We start from the raw sequence: 19,106 nt of genomic DNA, 5'->3' as shown, positions 1-19,106 counted from the left end.
AAAATCTTGTTTAACTCTTAATTAATAATAACTACATTGCATCAGGCGAAACATACCAGGTGGCAATCTTTCTAGAAGGATGTCGTTGCCACTGCGTTTGTATGTATGTATGCATCTTTGTCTTTCTTTCTTGCATGTGACGAAAAGGAGAAGTTAATTGTGGTGGAAATCAAGAGACTTCTTGTGCTATTCAATGATTAAACTAAAGGGTGACATTTCACCACACCTCAACCGCCCGGCCTTTCAGCTATTTCTTATGTGCATATGTATAAAGGGGAGACCCCTCTTCACTTCTAAGGCAGTATAATGGAAATGGCTTACTACATAGTGTTATCCTTGTTTGCAGTTACATCAGTAATATATGTGTGGAAGTTGTTGAATTGGGCATGGTTTAGGCCAAGGAAATTGGATCAGTGCCTGAGACAACAAGGTCTCAAAGGGAACTCTTACAAACTAATATTTGGAGATCTCAAAGAGTTGTCCAAAAGTATTGAAGAGGCAAAATCCAAGCCATTAAATGTTTCTGATGATGACATACCCCCAAGAATCCTCCCTTATTTCATTGAAGCTATAAAGAAATATGGTAAGTTTTCAAAACTTAAAAAGAATTAGGGTGTGTTTAGTATGTTTTCCTGGAAAACGAGTAGTTTTATTTCTATTTTCTCATGTTTAGTTGGTGAGTGAAAAACTTTTTCGAGTGGGTGTTGGTGGGGGTGGGGGTGGGGGGTGTTTGTGGGGTGAGGTGGGGAATAGGGGGGAAATAAATTCATGGGAAAAATATTTTTCAAAATATTTAAGCCAATTAAACATAAAAAAGTTAGAATATTTTTCGAAAAATATGTTTCATTCCTACCAAACATACCCTTAATGTAACAAAAAGTTGATGAGCAAGAATGTTGGACTTACCATATATGTTACAGGTAAAAACTCTTTTATATGGCTTGGGCCGAATCCTTTGGTATTTGTAAGGGACCCTGATGTACTAAAGGACGTGCTTACTAAACATTCTCTTTACCAAAAACCAAAATCTACTCCCCTGACAAGGTTGCTGGCACAAGGAATTGTAAGCTATGAAGAAGATAAATGGGCAAAACACAGAAAAATTCTCAATCCTGCTTTCCATATGGAGAAGATAAAGGTATTCCACCCCCCCCCCCCCCAAAAAAAAAAAAAGCAAAAGATTTTCTCACGTATTTTAGCCTACAAGAAAATAGCAAGGCTTACACGCGAGACATGTGGAAGATTTAGTTTAAATGTTAACTGAACACAGTTCAAAAAAATAAAATAATAACACCCTCATCTCCAAGGAAGTTAAAAAATGGTTTAGACTTGTATCGATATCACAAATTTATAATATCAACTTTGCTTTGTTTTTGGTTTTTCTTTTTTCCTTTTTTTTCCTCTCTAGCTTGCAAATATAGCTAGGTTTTCAGGAGAGAATTTTTATAAAATTTCTACAAGATGTAGTTGACTTGTATTAATGAGTGGTTTACAAATGTGTAGCATATGCTTCCAGCAATTCAATTGAGCTGCAGTGAGATGGTGAGCCAATGGAAGGAGGCTGCATCAGTGAAAGGATCCTGCGAACTCGATATATGGCCTTACCTTCAAAGATTGAGTAGTGATGCAATTTCTCGGACAGCCTTTGGGAGCAACTATGAAGAAGGCCGAAAGATATTTGAGCTTCAAAAGGAACAAGCTGAACATGTCATTGCAATTTCTAGCACCTTATATATTCCAGGATGGAGGTAACAAAATGTCCATTTTTCCCGAGTTTAAGTTTTGTATACTGACAGTCACTGCGGAGCTACCCTTATGGAAGGGGTGTCAATTGGTCAAATTTGCGCAGATGTGCATTGGATTATTTGATGGTGATTACATGTATTTGTTTGTTAATTAATGTAGGTTTATGCCAACTAAGAGAAATAGAAGGATGAAGGAGATTGAGAAAGAAGTTCAAGCAACAGTTAGGGGTATCATTGATAAAAGAGTGAAGACAATGAAAGCAGGGGAGGCAAATGCTGATGACTTATTAGGCATATTGTTGGACTCCAACTTCAAAGAAATTGAACAACATGGTAGCAAGAATTTTGGTATGAGTACACAAGAGGTCATTGAGGAGTGTAAATTGTTCTATTTTGCTGGGCAAGAGACCACCTCTGTACTGCTTGTATGGACTATGGTTTTGTTGAGCAGGCATCCAGAGTGGCAAGCTCGTGCTAGAGAAGAGGTTTTGCAAGTCTTTGGCGATGGCATGCTAGAATTTGATGGATTAAACCGCTTAAAAATTGTAAGTTATTTATAATTTACCTTCTTTAATTTCAAAATCTCCACAATATATGGTGTTAGTTCTATTCTGAGGTGGATCTAAGATTTAAGTTTGATGAGTTCAATGTTTAAGGTTCTTAGCACTAAACACATTGTACATTATGGTTCAGAATTTAATATTTGTTGAAATTGTAGTTGTTTTTACATCTATATCTATATTTTCAGTTATAACATGGGTTTAGTTGAACCCTTGGAACAAAAACTAGCTCAATCAGCCTCTAATACTATGTTCTTGATTTTTTATTACTATCCTAATTCAATAGTAAACTCCTTTTAACCATAGGTGACAATGATTTTGCACGAGTCGTTAAGGTTATATCCACCAGTTGGAGCGCTTGGTCGAAGGATTACAACTAAAACCAAGTTAGGGGAACTAAATTTACCAGCTGGAGTGATGCTGTCTTTGCCAATGCTTTTAGTGCATCATGACGAGGAAATTTGGGGCGAAGATGCAAAAGAATTCAAGCCAGAGAGATTCAGTGAAGGCGTTTCAAAGGCAACAAAGGGCCAAATGACGTTTTTCCCATTTGGTGCAGGACCTCGGATATGCATTGGGCTAAACTTTGCAATGATAGAAGCGAAGATGGCTATGGCTATGATTCTGCAACGCTTCTCCTTTGAGCTATCTCCATCTTACACACATGCTCCACAGTCTGTAATAACTATGCAACCCCAATATGGTGCTCCTCTTATATTGCACAAATTGTAAGTGTTTAAGACTTACATGAATTGCCTTATCGGATGAATAACTATGTCAAGCAAACATAAGTTTAAGATATTTTGAAACTATGGTCTATGCTTTAATTCGATCACAGGCTAGATTATTCAATTCGCGTTTATTTATGTGGAACAATGTTAAGAATTATCTTAATAATAGTTACAGTGATCTGAGTAAAATTTCTGATGGACACCAACAACTTGCTAAGTACTTCTGTATTAATGTGAAACATTAGATTATTACTTGTATTATAAGTATAATGTACAAGAGTTAAGGAAACAAGAATTTGATATTGCACCTTTCTTCCCAAATATTTGGTTCATGGACATAAGTAACTTAGTATAATTGGAGAAAAGAACGAGAAGAAATCATTACACAATCACTTCAATATTGAGGCACCAAATCCACTGTGAAGGCTATTTGTGTGACCACATACATTATAAGAAGTAACTACTCACTCAGATTTTAAAACAACTATTTCTACGCCACAATCCCAATCCCAAGTAAGTTGAAATCGCTCAGAATTTACAAGTTACGTAATATTACTTGTGCTCCATACTGACCTTGGAGTGTCACCACAAGAAAAGGAGCATGTGCATAAGATGGGGAAAGTTCAAAGGCGAAATTTTGCAAAAATGTTGCAAGTGCGACTTTAGCTTCCAACATAGCAAAGTTTTGTCCAATGCATACTCGAGGACCATAGCCAAATGGGAAATAACCAAATTTTCCATTTGTTGCACTTGCAACACCTTCACTAACTCTTTCTGGGTTGAATTCATTAGCATCATTGCCCCATATTTCTTTGTCTCGATGCATGAAAAGTGTAGGTATGCAGATTTGAACTCCAGTAGGTAAAGTTATATTTCCCAATTTGGTTGTTTCGTCAAGCACACGTGAAAACATAACTCCTGGTCGATATAGCCTTAGAGTCTCAAGTAGAACCATATTGACCTGTGAAAAGAGTTTATCAGAAAGAGTAGTAGTACTATTTTTGGGACAGTGAAGCAAATGAAAGAAGAACGTTGTTTTAGGAGTGTCAGATGAGCAAGTTGACTACATTTTGGCTAGTTAAAATGGATCGAATCAATGAACATGATGAGTTTCATAATCCGTTCAATATTTTCTTGGATGAATATGGACTGATCAATCTGGACTACTAACTAGTAGGTCATAACCCAACTTGCCTGACTTAAAACCGTTTTTCATTTGTGTATACGGTCGAAATAGATTTCAGCCTTGGCATGTCCGATCGAGTTCGAAGGGTGATGTATCGAAGTAAGATCCCGAAGGGGGGACGAACTAATCTCGAACCCGGGGAGGCCGGTCCGTGTCGAGATCGATATCATAATCAAACTCGAATAAGAATCGAACCATGATGCAGGGTAGACCTATCGTGCTGATAATCCAGAGACCAACCAACATTGACCTGGAATCAATTCGAGGGCTCGAACCAGGATTGGGCTCGAACCAAGATCACAAGTTCGAGCCGAAATCAAGCTCAAACCAAAATCGAGGATTCTAAGCAAGATCGAACACGCAGACAAAAACCGTTGCAATCCCACTAGAGAGAATCTTGGCAGAAATTATGGAAAAGCTGACTTATCATGGGTCTCTCACTGAATGTTTATTTTATTATGCTTGGAGCCGAATCCCTCCACTATAAAAGGGCTTGGTTATCATTTCTGTAGGATAAGTTTTCTGAGACTTACATTGTAATAAAAGTACTATATTCTTCTACAGTAAAGAATCGCTCTTTCAGTTTCTTAGATTGATTCTATTTGTCGAATCCTAAGGTTCATTGTTCTTGATAACCTTATCTAGATTGCATTCTCTCCAATCAAAATTTATATTTTATTTATCCTTGCATTTTGTATCAAGTTATGCCACATATCCTCGGAACTGCATATAAATTCAACTCTATCCATTTTTCGGGTAAACAATTTGGCGCCCACCGTGGGGCCGAGGATAACAGTGGTCATTTGATATAAATCTGGAAAAAAAAATATGCCATTGTGCTTTGCACTTATTTCCGAAAACATCTAGAATTTCGGGTCAGCTACGAATAACCACCGATTGAATGGCTTCACCGATCGATTACGAAGCCGACCTTCAAGATGAAACCTACAACTTGGCACCCGAGGCTCGAATCGAAGTACCTGAAATTCGAGCCGAAATACTATTGGATATCAATTCACAAATAGCTTTGGAGGCGAACCAGCATTCCGAACCGGAAAGAAGCATTCAGGGCGGTACTCGATCCGTAGCCCGAGACACCCAAAACCCAGGGGAAATCGGGGCCAGCTTACGTATGATCTTCAAGATGCTGCAAGCCAAACAAGCAGCGATAGCTCAGCTACATAGCCAAACTAGCGCACAAAGCAGGCCGGTTTCCAATCCACTTCGAGAAGTCACCCCCAGAACAGAGCCTGCCATAGTGAAATCTAACGAGCAAGAATTGGGGACTACTCCCGGAATTACTAAATTGCTCGAGAAACTCACAAAATGAGTCAAAGCCAACGACAAGAGGGTGAAAACGTACAATGCCAGGATCGACCAAATCCCGGGGGCTCCACCAATGATAAAGGGGCTTGATTCAAAAAAATTCATACAAAAGCCTTTTCCGTCGAGTGCGGCACCGAAGCCAATCCCCAAAAAATTTCGTATGCCCGAAATTCTCAAATATAACGGTACGACCGATCCTAACGAACATGTCACCTATTACACATGTGCCATAAAAGGCAACGATTTGGAAGACGATGAGATCAAATCCGTCCAGTTGAAAAAGTTCGGGGAGACCCTCTCGAAAGGAGGTATGATCTTGTACCACAATTTATCACCGAATTCCATCAATTCTTTTGCCATGTTAGCAGATTCATTCGTAAAGGCATATGTTGGTTCCATAAAGGTTGCAACGAGGAAATCATACCTCTTCAAAGTAAAGCAAAGGCAGGATGAAATGCTGAGGGAATTCGTATCCCGATTTCAAATGGAACGCATGGAATTACCCCCGGTCACAGACGACTGGGCCGTACAAGCCTTCACCCAAGGGTTGAACGAGCTAAGTTCGACAGCATCACATCGGCTGAAACAAAATTTGATCGAGTATCCAGCGGTAACTTGGGCAGATGTGCACAACCGATATTAATCGAAAATTAGGGTCGAGGATGATCAGTCGGGAGCCCCGTACGGACCCGTTCATCAGAACATGACAGTTATTAATCAAAAGTAGATCGACAGAGAACAAAGGTCGAACAGAGACCGATATAGACCGTACGTCGCAGATCGGGTGAACAACGGTTCAGCACGCAACACAGTTCGGAACAATCGAAGGATTGATCGAGGACAAAATTCTCAGGGGCTTATGAGTAAGAGCGACTTCGATAAATATGCCGATCCTATAGAAGCACCTCGATTATCAGAATATTACTTCAGCATTGGTGCATCCGCTCTCATGTCGGCCATCGGACGCATCAAAGACACTAAATGGCCTCGACCAATGCAGACCGATCCTGCCCGAAGAAATCCCAATCAAACGTGTGAATATCATGGTACAAAACGTAAGATTGCAAGCAACTAAGAGAGGAAATAGCTCGCTTATTTAACAAAGGGCACCTTCGGGATTTTCTGAGTGATAGGGCAAAGAGCCATTTTAGAAGTAGGGATTTCAGCAAGCAAAACGAGCAAGAAGAACCGCAGCACGTCATCCACATGATCATCGGCGGCATCGATACCCCTCAGGGACCAATGCTTAAATGCACTAAAACATCGATGGTGAGGGAAAAGCGATCTCGGACTCAAGATTACGCACCCATGGGGACTCTGTCCTTTGATGATGAAGATGCAGAGGGGATCATCCAACCTCACAACGACGCACTGGTAATATCCGTACCCGTGAATAAAACTAAAATTAAGCATGTGCTAATCGATCCTGGTAGCTCGGCCAACATCATCCGATTGAAGGTAGTGGAGCAGCTCGGCCTACAGGATCAGATCGTACCCGCAACTCTTGTCCTAAACGGGTTCAATATGGCATGCGAAACCACCAGAGGTGAGATAGTCCTACCAATAAACATGGCCGGAACCATCCAGGAAATAAAGTTTCACGTGATCAAAGGCGATATGAGATATAACGCCCTTTTCGGAAGGCCATGGATCCACAACATGAGAGCTGTGCCTTCGACCCTATACTAGGCCCTCAAATTACCGACGTCGGGAGGTGTCAAAATGGTGTACGGAGAACAACCATCCACGAAAGAAATGCTCGCCGTCGACTAAGCTAAGCCAGTGTCCTCACTTTCGCCGATAAAAGGATCGGGCCCGGAAGGAGAACGGGACACCAAATAGCAATCATAGACATCGGCTTCAACCCAGCCAGACAACCAGAAAATCGAAGAGGATAGTGATCAAAGGGTCCCTCGATCTTTTGTGATTCTCGATGACTCCGACGCCACAAAATAGACGATCGAGAAGCTAGAGCAAGTCATATTAATCGAGCACTGGCCCCAGCGAAAGGTATACTTGGGAATGGGGTTGAGCCCTGAACTCAGGAAGAAACTCGTTCAATTTCTTATCGATAACATCGATTGTTTTGCCTGGTCCCATTTAGATATAACAAGGATCCCGCCGGACATAACGACACATCAGCTAAGTTTGGACCCCAGGTTCAGACCGGTGAAGCAAAAGAGAAGACCCCAGTCCGATAGAAAGCACGCATTCATAAAGGACGATGTAACCAAACTTCTCAAAGTAGGGTCCATTCGGGAGGTGAAATATCCCGAATGGTTAGCCAACGTAGTTGTAGTCCCTAAAAAAAGGGAACAAACTTAGAATGTGCGTGGACTATAAGGATTTGAACAAAGCATGCCCCAAAGATTCCTTTCCGCTGCCCAATATCGATCGCATGATCGATGCCATGGCCGGCCACGAGATCCTCACTTTTCTCGATGCCTATTCCGGGTATAATCAAATCTAGATGAACCCGGAGGACCAGGAAAAGACTTTATTTGTCACCAAATATGGAACGTATTGTTATAATGTGATGCCCTTCGGGCTAAAAAACGCAGGGGCTACTTACCAACGCCTAGTAAATAAAATGTTCGAAGAACAAATAGGAAAATCAATGGAAGTTTATATTGATGACATGTTAGTTAAGTCCCTACGCGCAGAGGACCATTTAACTCATTTGCAGGAAACGTTCTAGATTTTAAGGAAATACAACATGAAGCTCAACCCCGAGAAATGTGCTTTCGGGGTCGGTTCGGGCAAGTTCCTCGGCTTCATGATGTCACATCGGGGAATAGAGATTAACCCCGATAAAATCAAGGCCATCGAAGACATCATCGTTGTGGATAGCGTGAAGGCCGTACAAAGGCTAACGGGTCCGATTGCGCCTTAAGCCAGTTCATCTCAAGATCATCTGATCGAAGTCATAAATTTTTCTCTCTATTAAAAAAGAAGAACGATTTTTCTTGGACCCCGGAGTGCCAACAAGCATTAGAAGAACTAAAGCGATATCTATCAAGCCCACCACTGCTTCACACTCCAAAAACAGACGAGAAACTTTGTTTGTACTTGGCAGTATCGAAAGTCGCCGTAAGCGGTGTCCTAGTTCGAGAAGAGCAAGGTACGCAATTCCCCGTTTATTATACGAGTCGAACCTTAGGAGAGGCAGAAACTAGATATCCGCTCCTAGAAAAATTGGCACTTGCACTGATAAGCGCCTCAAGAAAGTTAAGGCCGTACTTTCAATGTCATCCCATATGTGTATTGTCCACTTACCCACTTCGTAATATTTTTCACACACCCGAGTTATCAGGCCGGCTGGCCAAATGGGCCGCGAACTCAGTAGGTACGATATCGAATATCAACCCCTCACAACCATCAAGTCTCAAATTTTAGCAGACTTCGTGGCCGATTTCACACCAACCCTCGTACCCGGATTCGAAAAAGAACTGTTGAAATCAGGTACATCATCAGGGGTATGGATCCATTTTACGGACGGGGCTTCGAACGTAAAAGGGTCCGGGCTGGGCATAGTTTTGAAACCACTCACGGGTAGCACTATTAGGCAATCTATTAAAACTATCAGGTTGACTAACAACGAGGCCGAGTATGAAGCCATGATTGCAGGTCTCGAGCTAGCTAGAAACTTGGGAGCAGAAGTCATTGAAGCCAATTGCGACTCCTTGCTGGTGGTGAGTCAAGTAAACAAAACCTTCGAAGTTCGAGAAGGTAGAATGCAAAGGTATTTAGATAAACTGCTTATCACTTTGCGCCATTTCAAACAATGGACTTTACGTCATGTACCACGGGAACAGAATAATGAGGCCGATGCGCTTGCGAATTTGGGGTCGTCAGTCGAGGTAGATGATACGGGCTCGGGGAATGTTATTCAACTTTCGAGATCGGTAATCGAAGAAGGTCACGCCGAAATAAATTCTACAAGCTTAACTTGGGATTGGAGAAACAAGTATATTGAATACATGAAAAGCGGAAAACTCACATCGTACCCTAAAGATTCCAGAACCCTACGGACCAAAGATGCTCCATTCACGTTGGCTTCGGACGGAACGCTGTACCGAAGAACGTTCGATGGACCGTTGGCGGTATGCTTGGGTCCGGGGGATGTCGATTACGTCCTACGGGAAGTGCATGCGGGTACTTGCGGGAATCACTCTGGAGCCGATACATTAGTCCAAAAAATAATCAGAGCAGGGTATTATTGGATCGATATGGGCAAAGATGCGAAGGAATTTGTTCGTAAATGTGACAAATGTCAAAGGTTCGCACCGATGATCCACCAGCCCGGAGAGCAACTCCACTCAGTCCTATCCCCGTGGCCATTCATGAAATGGGGAATGGATATCGTCGTCCCTCTACCATCGACCACAGGTAAAGACAAATTTATTTTGTTTATGACTGACTATTTTTCTAAATGGGTTGAAGCGCAAGCGTTCGAGAAAATAAGAGAGAAAGAAGTTATATACTTTATTTGGGATCATATCATATGCCGATTCGAAATACCCGCTGAAATAGTATGTGACAATGGAAAACAATTCGTTGGCGGCAAAGTAACAAGATTCCTCGAAGACCACAAGATAAGAAGGATACTGTCGACGCCATACCACCCCAGTGGGAATGGGCAGGCCGAATCAACAAATAAATTTGTCATTCAAAACTTAAAGAAGAGGTTGAACGACGCTAAAGGGAGATGGAGAGAAATCCTGCCCGAAGTCCTTTGGGCATATCGGACAACGTCAAAATCCAGTATGGGGGCGACCCCGTTCTCCTTAGTATATGGGTCCAAAGCATTGATACCAGTCGAAGTTGGTGAACCCAGTGCCAAATTTCGATTCGCGATGGAAGAATAAAATAACGAGGCTATGAATACAAGCCTCGAACTATCGGACGAAAGACGAGAAGCTGCTCTCGTCCGAATGGCCGCCCAAAAGCAGCGAATCGAAAGATATTATAATCGAAGAACCAAGCTCTGCCATTTCAAACCTGGGGACTTAGTGTTGAGAAAAATTACCATCAATACCCGAAATCCGAATGAAGGAAAGCTAGGAACAAATTGGGAAGGACCATATCAGGTACTCGAGAACATCGGAAAGGGGTCGTACAGGATTGTTGTTATAAACGGCAAACATCTATCAAGCAGCTGGAATGTATCACATCTAAAACGGTACTACTGCTAAGGTACAACCTTTCCATATTCATTTATATCTCAAAACTGACCCCTGTAGAAGTCCGAACAAGGGACGGATCTCTCGCTAGAAAGCACGCGTTGCACTCTTTTTCCCTTAGACCGGTTTTATCCCAAATGGGTTTTTCGGCAAGGTTTTTAATGAGGCAACTATTGATCGTGCAGCATTTACGACAATATCCGACGTCCCGCAAGAAAGTTATTTCACAGCAATAGGGTCCCAATAGGAAAAACTGTAAGAGCCAAATAGTCGAAGCGAACCATGCTCATACAGATTGGCCCGAACCCAGGCGTGTAATAACGTGCGAAGAAAGTTCTCTTCATTATCGGTATCTTATATCCAATGAAAATTCCTCTATTTTGAGATTTATTGTGCAATCAGAATTAAGATACATTCGACCATTAAGCCTACGGGCTACATTACTTCGAGTTCGAATCATTCACTCGACCAAGCCTACGGGCTATTTTTATTTCGAGTTCGAGCAAACACTCACTCGTCCATTAAGCCTATGGGCTACATTACTTCGAGTTCGAATCATTCACTTGACCAAGCCTACGGGCTATTTTTATTTCGAGTTCGAGCAAACACTCACTCAACCATTAAGCCTACGGGCTACATTACTTCGAGTTCGAATCATTCACTCGACCAAGCCTACGGGCTATTTTTATTTCGAGTTCGAGCAAACACTCACTCGACCATTAAGCCTACGGGCTACATTACTTCGAGTTCGAATCATTCACTCGACCAAGCCTACGGGCTATTTTTATTTCGAGTTCGAGCAAACACTCACTCGACCATTACGCCTACGGGCTACATTACTTCGAGTTCGAACCATTCACTCGACTAAGCCTATGGGCTACATTGATTCGAGTTCGAATCATTCATTCGACTAAGCCTACATGCTACATTAATTTGAGTTCGAATCATTCACTCGACTAAGCCTATGGGCTACATTAATTCGAGTTCGAATCATTCACTCAACTAAGCCTACGAGCTACATTTTTGAGTTCGAGCAAACACTCGCTCTACCATTACGCCCATGGGCTATATTTCTTCAAGATCGAATCATTGACAACTAATAAGCCTAAAGGGCTACATTGCCCTAAGTTTGAGTAAATGCTCGCTCGGTTACAGAGGCTACGAGGTCCAAATTTGATTAAGTTGTTTAAAACATTGTGGAAACATTCATAAGGCGAATAAAGTCCTCGCAAGACGGGAAACAAAAACAGAAGCGAGTCGGCAAAAGGGGAGATATGTCTATACACAAATTTATCTGCATGGGTGACTACAACATAAAAACTAAGAACTAAATTTCTCGACCGGGAGCGGTCTCTTCTTTATCAGGTTCCCCCCCATTTTCGGATCCGCTCTTGCTCCCATCATCATCGTTATCACTATCAGAAACCAGAGCTTCAGCATCAGCTTCGAGTTCTTTTGCCCTTTTTTATCTCTTCAGCGAGATCGAAGCCACGAGCATGAATCTCCTCGAGAGTTTCCCTTCTGGATCGGCACTTAGCAAGTTCGGAGACCCAATGCACTCGACTATCGACGGACTCGGCTGCCTCTCTTGCCTGGACTTGGGGAGCTTCAGCATCGGCCCGATAGACGGCCACGAGCGCATCTGCATCGACCTTTGCCTTTTCAGCATCGGATTCGGCCTTGGCGAGTACAGAGGCCAACCGAGCCTCAAGTTCCTCAATTCTTCTTGCTTGAACCAGGCCTTTTTCCTTCATTTTCTGAAGTTGGGTTTTGGACGATGATAACTGGGCTCGAGCAGTCTCATTTTCTGCAGCAAAGCGGTCCATACCTTCTTTCCACCGCAAGGACTCCATCCTTATCACGTCGACCTCCTTACAAAGCTTCCCGATCATCTCGATTTTTTGCTGCAACTGTGAAATCAAAATATTAGCTATAGTTCCAGTATCAAGCCCATAGGCCTTCAAAAGCATCATTACCTGCTCAGACAAATCATTCTGATCTCGATAAGCCTTGGCCAGCTCAGCTTGGAGGTCTTTTATTTCCTCATCTCTCTGCCCTAAGGAAAGTCTAAGGGAGTTCCTCTCGTCAGTAGCGCGGTGTAGGTCGGCCGCGTATCGATGCAGCTCATTCTGGGAACGAGAACATTGTTCTCGATGGACTGCCGCTTCCTACAAAGAAACAAGAAGCGAAGTTAACGAAAAATGAACATAAAGATAGTACCGACAAAATAATTTTAAAGGCTCACCTGATTCAAAGCCTGCCGCATACCGTGAAAAAGAACCGATTCATCACCGGCACCAGCAACGTCCTCAATACGGGTAAACAGGTCACGAAATGGATCTTCTTCATCGTGAGGCCTGTCTAGATCGAGGGCTCCCAGAGCTTGAGCTTCCCAAATCACCCCTGCAGAAAAAGCGGGAAAGGTAGGCGAATCCTCGATCGCTGCTGCCCCAAATGACTCGCTTGGAGCATTCCCCTTGGCTCGGAGGGGTTCAAGGGGATCTTCGATCGTATCCCCTGCCGGTTGACTCCGACGAGAGGCATCTTCGACATCCGATAGTTCGGGGACTCGACCTGAATCTTTCTCCGGTATATCTTCAGTTCGAGGCGGAGCCTCATAGAGCATCATCGATCCAGCCGGCGATGAGGCATCGATAGCTCTCTTCGTTTGGACCGCCAGCGCGGACTCATTGTTCTCTTCTTCTTCTTTTTCTTCTTCATCTTCATCCCTTAGACGCAGAATGGATTCCACGGTCAAAGGAATGACATTTTTATTCGGCTTACGAGCCGTCCTCTTCTTCGATTTTGGATATTCGGGAACCGAGACTCTCTTCCTTTTATTTTCCTTCACCGGCTTTGGGATAGAGGACGAAACATCCTCCTCATTGGATAGGGGCCTCAAGACCGCGTCTTTACCCAAACCTGCATATGGGAAACCTTATAAAAAATATTTTGAGAAACGCATCCTTCGAATCATCAAAGTCCGAGAAATGAGCTTACCGTGATTTTTGGCCTCCCACCGACCCTTTGACAAATCACGCCATGAGCGCTCGGCTTATGTGGAGGTCGAAACAAGAGCTCGTACCCAAATTTTGAGATCGGGAACCGCTCCGGACATCCAGGGAACCGCTACATCACAAAAGAAGGAGTGTCGATAAGAGAATAAATGGAAGAACAAAATAGAAGCAACAGCAAGATCACACTTACGTTTCATATTCCACTCCTCGGGAAAGGGCATCTTTTCAGTCAGAATCAGGTCCGAAGTTCTTACTCGAACGAACCTGCCCATCCAACCCCGGTCCCTGTCCTCATCAATACTCGAGAAAAGAGCCTTGGTAGCCCGACGCTGGAGTTTTATTAACCCTCCTCGAAAAAGTCAGGGACGGTACAGCCGGATAAGATGATCGAGGGTGAACGACATCCCCTCGATTTTGCTCACAAAATATCGGATCAGGATAACGATCCGCCACAAAGAAGGATGGACCTGGCCTAGGGTTACCTGATATTGTCGACAGAAGTCAATAATGACGGAATCGAGGGGACCCAAAGTGAAAGGGTAAGTATATACATTCAAAAACCCTTTCACGTAAGAAGTGATATCTTCATCAGGGGTAGGTATTATTACTTCTTTTTCACCCCAATTGCAATCCTTCTTTAACAGATCGAGGTGCTTCTTGGTTAGCGAACACATGTACCTCGATACCGGCTCATACCGGTCAGGGACCGATGAACCTTTATCAACCTTAAAATCTGAAGTAAGGACGCACGCCCCGGGAACACACTCCTCAGGCCGTGGTTCTGCCGGTGTCTCATCGGCGACACACTGTGAAGATGAAGCCTTCTCTTTCTGAGGAATGGTTTGCGATGTTTTCGCCATTTTTGAATTCAAAAGTAAGGAATAGAAGAAAGTGACAGAGATTTGGTAGAATTGAAGAGGGGTTTTTGCGGAAAGAAATCACAGCTTTACTGGTAAGTTGGAGAGTACGAAGAAGAACTTGGGAAATTTTGGAAGATAGAAGATGTAAAAATAGTAAAAGATAAAAGTAAGGGTTATTTATAGGTTCAAACGATGGCGGTTCAGTATCAGCAGTGACCGACCACCGCCTGGCATGCATTAAATGCCTTAAAAGACTAAACCGACGGGACAGCTACCACATGCGTCATGGTCGAACCCGATGGAAACGATAAGATATAATCCGATCGAGCTGTTGAAAATCATATCGTTTCTCGCCATATTCATTCTGAGAAACGAGAGGACTATCTGTATACGGACGAAATAGATTTCAGCCTTGGCATGTCCGATCGAGTTCGAAGGGTGATGTATCGAAATAAGATCCCGAAGGGGGGACGAACTAACCTCGAACCCGGGGAGGCCGGTCCGTGTCGAGATCGATATCATAATCAAACTCGAATAAGAATCGAACCATGATGTAGGGTAGACCTATCGTGTTGATAATCCAGAGACCAACCAACATTGACCTGGAATCAATTCGAGGGCTCGAACCAGGATCAGGCTCGAACCAAGATCACAAGTTCGAGCCGAAATCAAGCTTAAACCAAAATCGAGGATTCTAAGCAAGATCGAGCCCGCAGACAAAAGCCGTTGCAATCCCACTAGAGAGAATCTTGACAGAAATTATGGAAAAACTGACTTATCATGGATCTCCCACTGAATATTTATTTTATTATGCTTGGAGCCGAATCCCTCCACTATAAAAGGGCTTGGTTATCATTTCTATAGGACAACTTTTCTGAGACTTACATTGTAATAAAAGTATTATATTCTTCTACAGTAAAGAATCGCTCTTTCAGTTTCTTAGATTGATTCTATTTATCGAATCCTAAGGTTCATTGTTCTTGATAACCTTATCTAAATTGCATTCTCTCCAATCTACATTTATATTTTATTTATCCTTGCATTTTGTATCAAGTTACACCACATATCCTCGGAACTGCGTATAAATTCAACTCTATCCATTTTTTGGGTAAACAATTTGTTTTTTTTTTTAATTTAATTGTTTAATCACCATACGGAACGAATAAAACTAAGCTTTTTCTTTCATTTATCATGGCTATATCAAACAAATCAAACTGAAAAAAGCTTATTTCCCCATGTTCTGATAAATATTCATATGAGCCGGTTTAGGATGTGTGGGTTTATTTGAGCTTCATATCAACTCAAACTGACCCAAGTTTTTAGATAGATTGACCTGGATTATGTCAAAAATGACCTGCAAATGAATATCTATCTATTTCAACCCACTCAAATTTGGACGAGTTGGATGAACTATATATTCATGAGCTAAATTTGACATATCTAAATTTTATGAGTTTAATTCCAGAGAATGAGAGGATGACTTTTAATCGAGATAAATCATCAAAATCTGGTTTTTGGCCTCCAAGAACTTGTAAAATCTCTTCTCTAGCACGTTTTTGCCAGTCCAAATGCTTAGATAATAGAACTAATGCCCACATAATCAGAAGTGACGTTGACTCGTGCCCAGCAAAATAGAAAAATTCACATTCTTCAATTACTTCGTCCATACTCATTCCCAGATTCTTGTTTTCATGACCTTCTTTAATTTCCCTTAAATTGGATTTTAGTAATACTCCCAGTAAGTCATCATTATTCCCAACTTCTTTTGCTTCCATTACCTTCAACCTTTGACTAATAATACCTTAAGTGAAGATCTCACTTCCCTAGCTATCTCCTTTACCCTTCTATTTGTTTTAGTTGGCAAATAACTACAAGTGAAAAATAAGCTTGTCAATGGACATATAAAGATATTTCTCTATTTGGATTTTACTTATGTACACCAACAGAAGGAGAGCCTTGGAGCAACACTAAAGTTATCTGTATGTGATCTATAGGTCACGGATTCGACTGGAATCAGCACTGATGCTTGCAACAGGTAGACTGCCTACATCACACCCCTTAAGGTGCGACCCTTTTCCGAACGCAGGATACTTCGTGCACCAGGCTGCGTTTTACTTATATACATGCACCAACATGCATAAAATATTTTTATACTATCATTGTATTTTAATAAGTTAATGTGTGAATTGAGGAAACAGGATGGTGGTGGTAATTTTAATTACCTTGCTCCTGGAAGAGGAAATGGTTTCATAACTAGCTCAGTGAGTTCCATTTTGGAGATCAAATACCTTTTTACCTTCTTCATAGTTTGAACCAAATGCAGCTCGTGTAAGTGCATCAGAAGTCAAAGTTTCAAGATTGGGCCACAAATCCAACTCATATGACCCTTTTTCTAAGACAATCTTCTCCCATTTGCTCACCATATCACAACAACTTGAGTAAAATATTGGTACCTGAATCTATGAAATATAAAAAAAACTTTATCAGTGATAATAATAAATAAATATAAGTATATCCAATTGAGAATATTATTCATCTAAATTAACAAACCTTAAGCTTTTCAAGGTGGAAAGCAGGGTTGATGATTTTACGGTGTCTCGACCATTTGTCTTTGTTAGCTGCTGCTAATCCTTTTATTAGAAGCTTAACTATATGATAATTCTCCTGCTTCAGAAAATTGTAAGGCTTTGAGAAAATCTCCTTAACGATTTCAGCATCATTGATGAACACAGCTGATCTTGGCCCAACCCATGTAAAGGCAATTTTACCTGCAATTATTAATTTGGTTATACCAAAAAAACCTCAAAATATATGCAGGCTAGCTAGACGAATATTTAATACTTTAAGCGGAAGGATGATAGATTGGGTTTTTCCAAAATGTTCACAAAGCTTTTTCGCCGAATTTGGTTCAGGATTTAACTTATGTACGCTGAATCATCTAAATGTAACTATATATAGTTGTTCATAATAAGTGAAACAGTACCATATTTTGTGAAGGTATTATGGATGAGAGGTGAGACTCGTGGTGCAATATCGTGGGAGAAATTCATTGTTTTGGACATGGCTTCTTTAGACAACATGTAACCTTCTTTCAGGTCTCCAAAGAATAACCTATACGAGTTTCCACTGAGACCTTGTTGCCTGAGGTATTTCTCTACCTTCCTTGGATTGAACCAAACCCAGTTCAAGAATTTCCATACCCAAATCCCAAGAAATGCTGCAGAGAACACTGCAATTGTGCTGGTTATTGTTTCCATCTTTGGTTATTTGGTTTGCAAATATCACAGTATGATTTATGACGAATCTTTGGACTAGTATAACTAGTATATAGACATATGCTGCACCTAAGGGTGGTTTACCAAGGGGTTTTTAGACCTCCACCCCTATGTTAATAGTAGATAAAATATAGTATAATTAAGTTATATATATAGTCAGTGTAAAGCACTATCAGAGTTACGGGTTCAGCCGAACTCGTAACTTTTGCTCAAACATTATATTTTGTGTTAAGAAATTTATTAAATATGTACAATATTAAATTTAAAATTCAATCATTACTACTTGAAGTTCTAAAATTTATTAAATTGCCGTTCTAAAATTCAGAACACATAAATTTAAAATTCTTGCTCTGGCTCTGCATAAAATGTGAGATTTGTAATCTCGAAAATGAGTAAGGTAATCCACTACAACAGGTAAAGATGCCATGATTTTGTAAAACACTGCATACGAATGATGTATATATACATGTACATATTGGAGAGCGGACATGATACCTGTTGAGGTTTTTTTTGTTTTTAAGATGAAATAGTTTTAAAATGAGGGTGAATGGGAAATGGAGGGAAAATAAAATTTTTGAGTAAAATTTTAAGTTTTCCCCTCTTGACAATGAGACATTGTCCCATATTGGAAGAGGAAAAGATTTTTGGTGGGTATATATATAATTGCTCTTCTTGTAGCTCTTAAAGAGTTAAGAAGAAAGCAAGCCTCGCGCCGTCGTCGTCGCTCGCTCGGCTTCGGCTTCGGCTTCGGCTTCGGATTTGGACCAAATTTATTTGTTAATAGTAAATATTAACGTAAGATTATCCGCATTTGTAACGGATATTTTTCAATCCGTGTATTGACCACCAGCTGCAATAGCAGCCGCCTAATGCTCTTCCCACCATGAATGTGCTTGCTCCGCAAATAAGTGCTTGCTCCACAAACAAGCTAATGCTTGCTCCACCATGGAGGGTGGACGATTGTTCTTCTTCAACACTGGCTGCTATATATATGTGCAGCAGCTGTTGAAGAAAGACACACACAATACACAAGACACAAAACTGAAATCGCTCAACAGATTTGGCTATATATTGCACTCCTTCCTCTCAGCATTTCCATATGATTTTCTGAGTTTCTACTCCTTCGTTCTGCATTATTTTAACTTCAAACAAAGCAACTGTAAGTGTAATTTGCTACCGAACTTTGTGTTCGCTGAAACACTGGGGTTTGAAGTACCACTACA

General features: G+C 41.4%; 1 protein-coding gene and 1 pseudogene across 1 annotated transcript; one reads left to right on the top strand and one right to left on the bottom strand.

The window, feature by feature from the left end:
- The first annotated feature begins 220 nt into the window (after positions 1 to 220).
- Positions 221 to 3,117, top strand: LOC107817278 (cytochrome P450 CYP72A219-like). The gene is made up of 5 exons (XM_075236552.1): positions 221 to 583; positions 921 to 1,138; positions 1,504 to 1,748; positions 1,906 to 2,290; positions 2,612 to 3,117. The coding sequence occupies exons 1-5, from the start codon at positions 307 to 309 to the stop codon at positions 3,035 to 3,037; spliced, it is 1,551 nt and encodes a 516-aa protein (XP_075092653.1). The 5' UTR covers positions 221 to 306; the 3' UTR covers positions 3,038 to 3,117.
- A 128-nt stretch (positions 3,118 to 3,245) lies between these two features.
- LOC107817273 (cytochrome P450 CYP72A219-like) lies at positions 3,246 to 17,865 on the bottom strand (annotated as a pseudogene).
- Between the last annotated feature and the right edge of the window lie 1,241 nt (positions 17,866 to 19,106).

Source organism: Nicotiana tabacum, chromosome 2 (assembly GCF_000715075.1).
Source record: "Nicotiana tabacum cultivar K326 chromosome 2, ASM71507v2, whole genome shotgun sequence".
Lineage (NCBI taxonomy): Eukaryota > Viridiplantae > Streptophyta > Magnoliopsida > Solanales > Solanaceae > Nicotiana > Nicotiana tabacum.
The sequence above is the reverse complement of the archived record's forward strand: the minus strand, read 5'-3'. Positions and strand labels throughout refer to the sequence as shown.

What these genes read in the sequence shown, in the direction of transcription:
- LOC107817278 (XM_075236552.1), top strand. Translation starts at nt 307, where the DNA reads ATGGAAATGGCTTACTACATAGTGTTATCCTTGTTTGCAGTTACATCA. An exon ending in TCCATATGGAGAAGATAAAG is followed by an intron (nt 1,139 to 1,503) that starts GTATTCCACCCC and finishes ACAAATGTGTAG; the next exon opens with CATATGCTTCCAGCAATTCA. An exon ending in GATTAAACCGCTTAAAAATT is followed by an intron (nt 2,291 to 2,611) that starts GTAAGTTATTTA and finishes TTTTAACCATAG; the next exon opens with GTGACAATGATTTTGCACGA.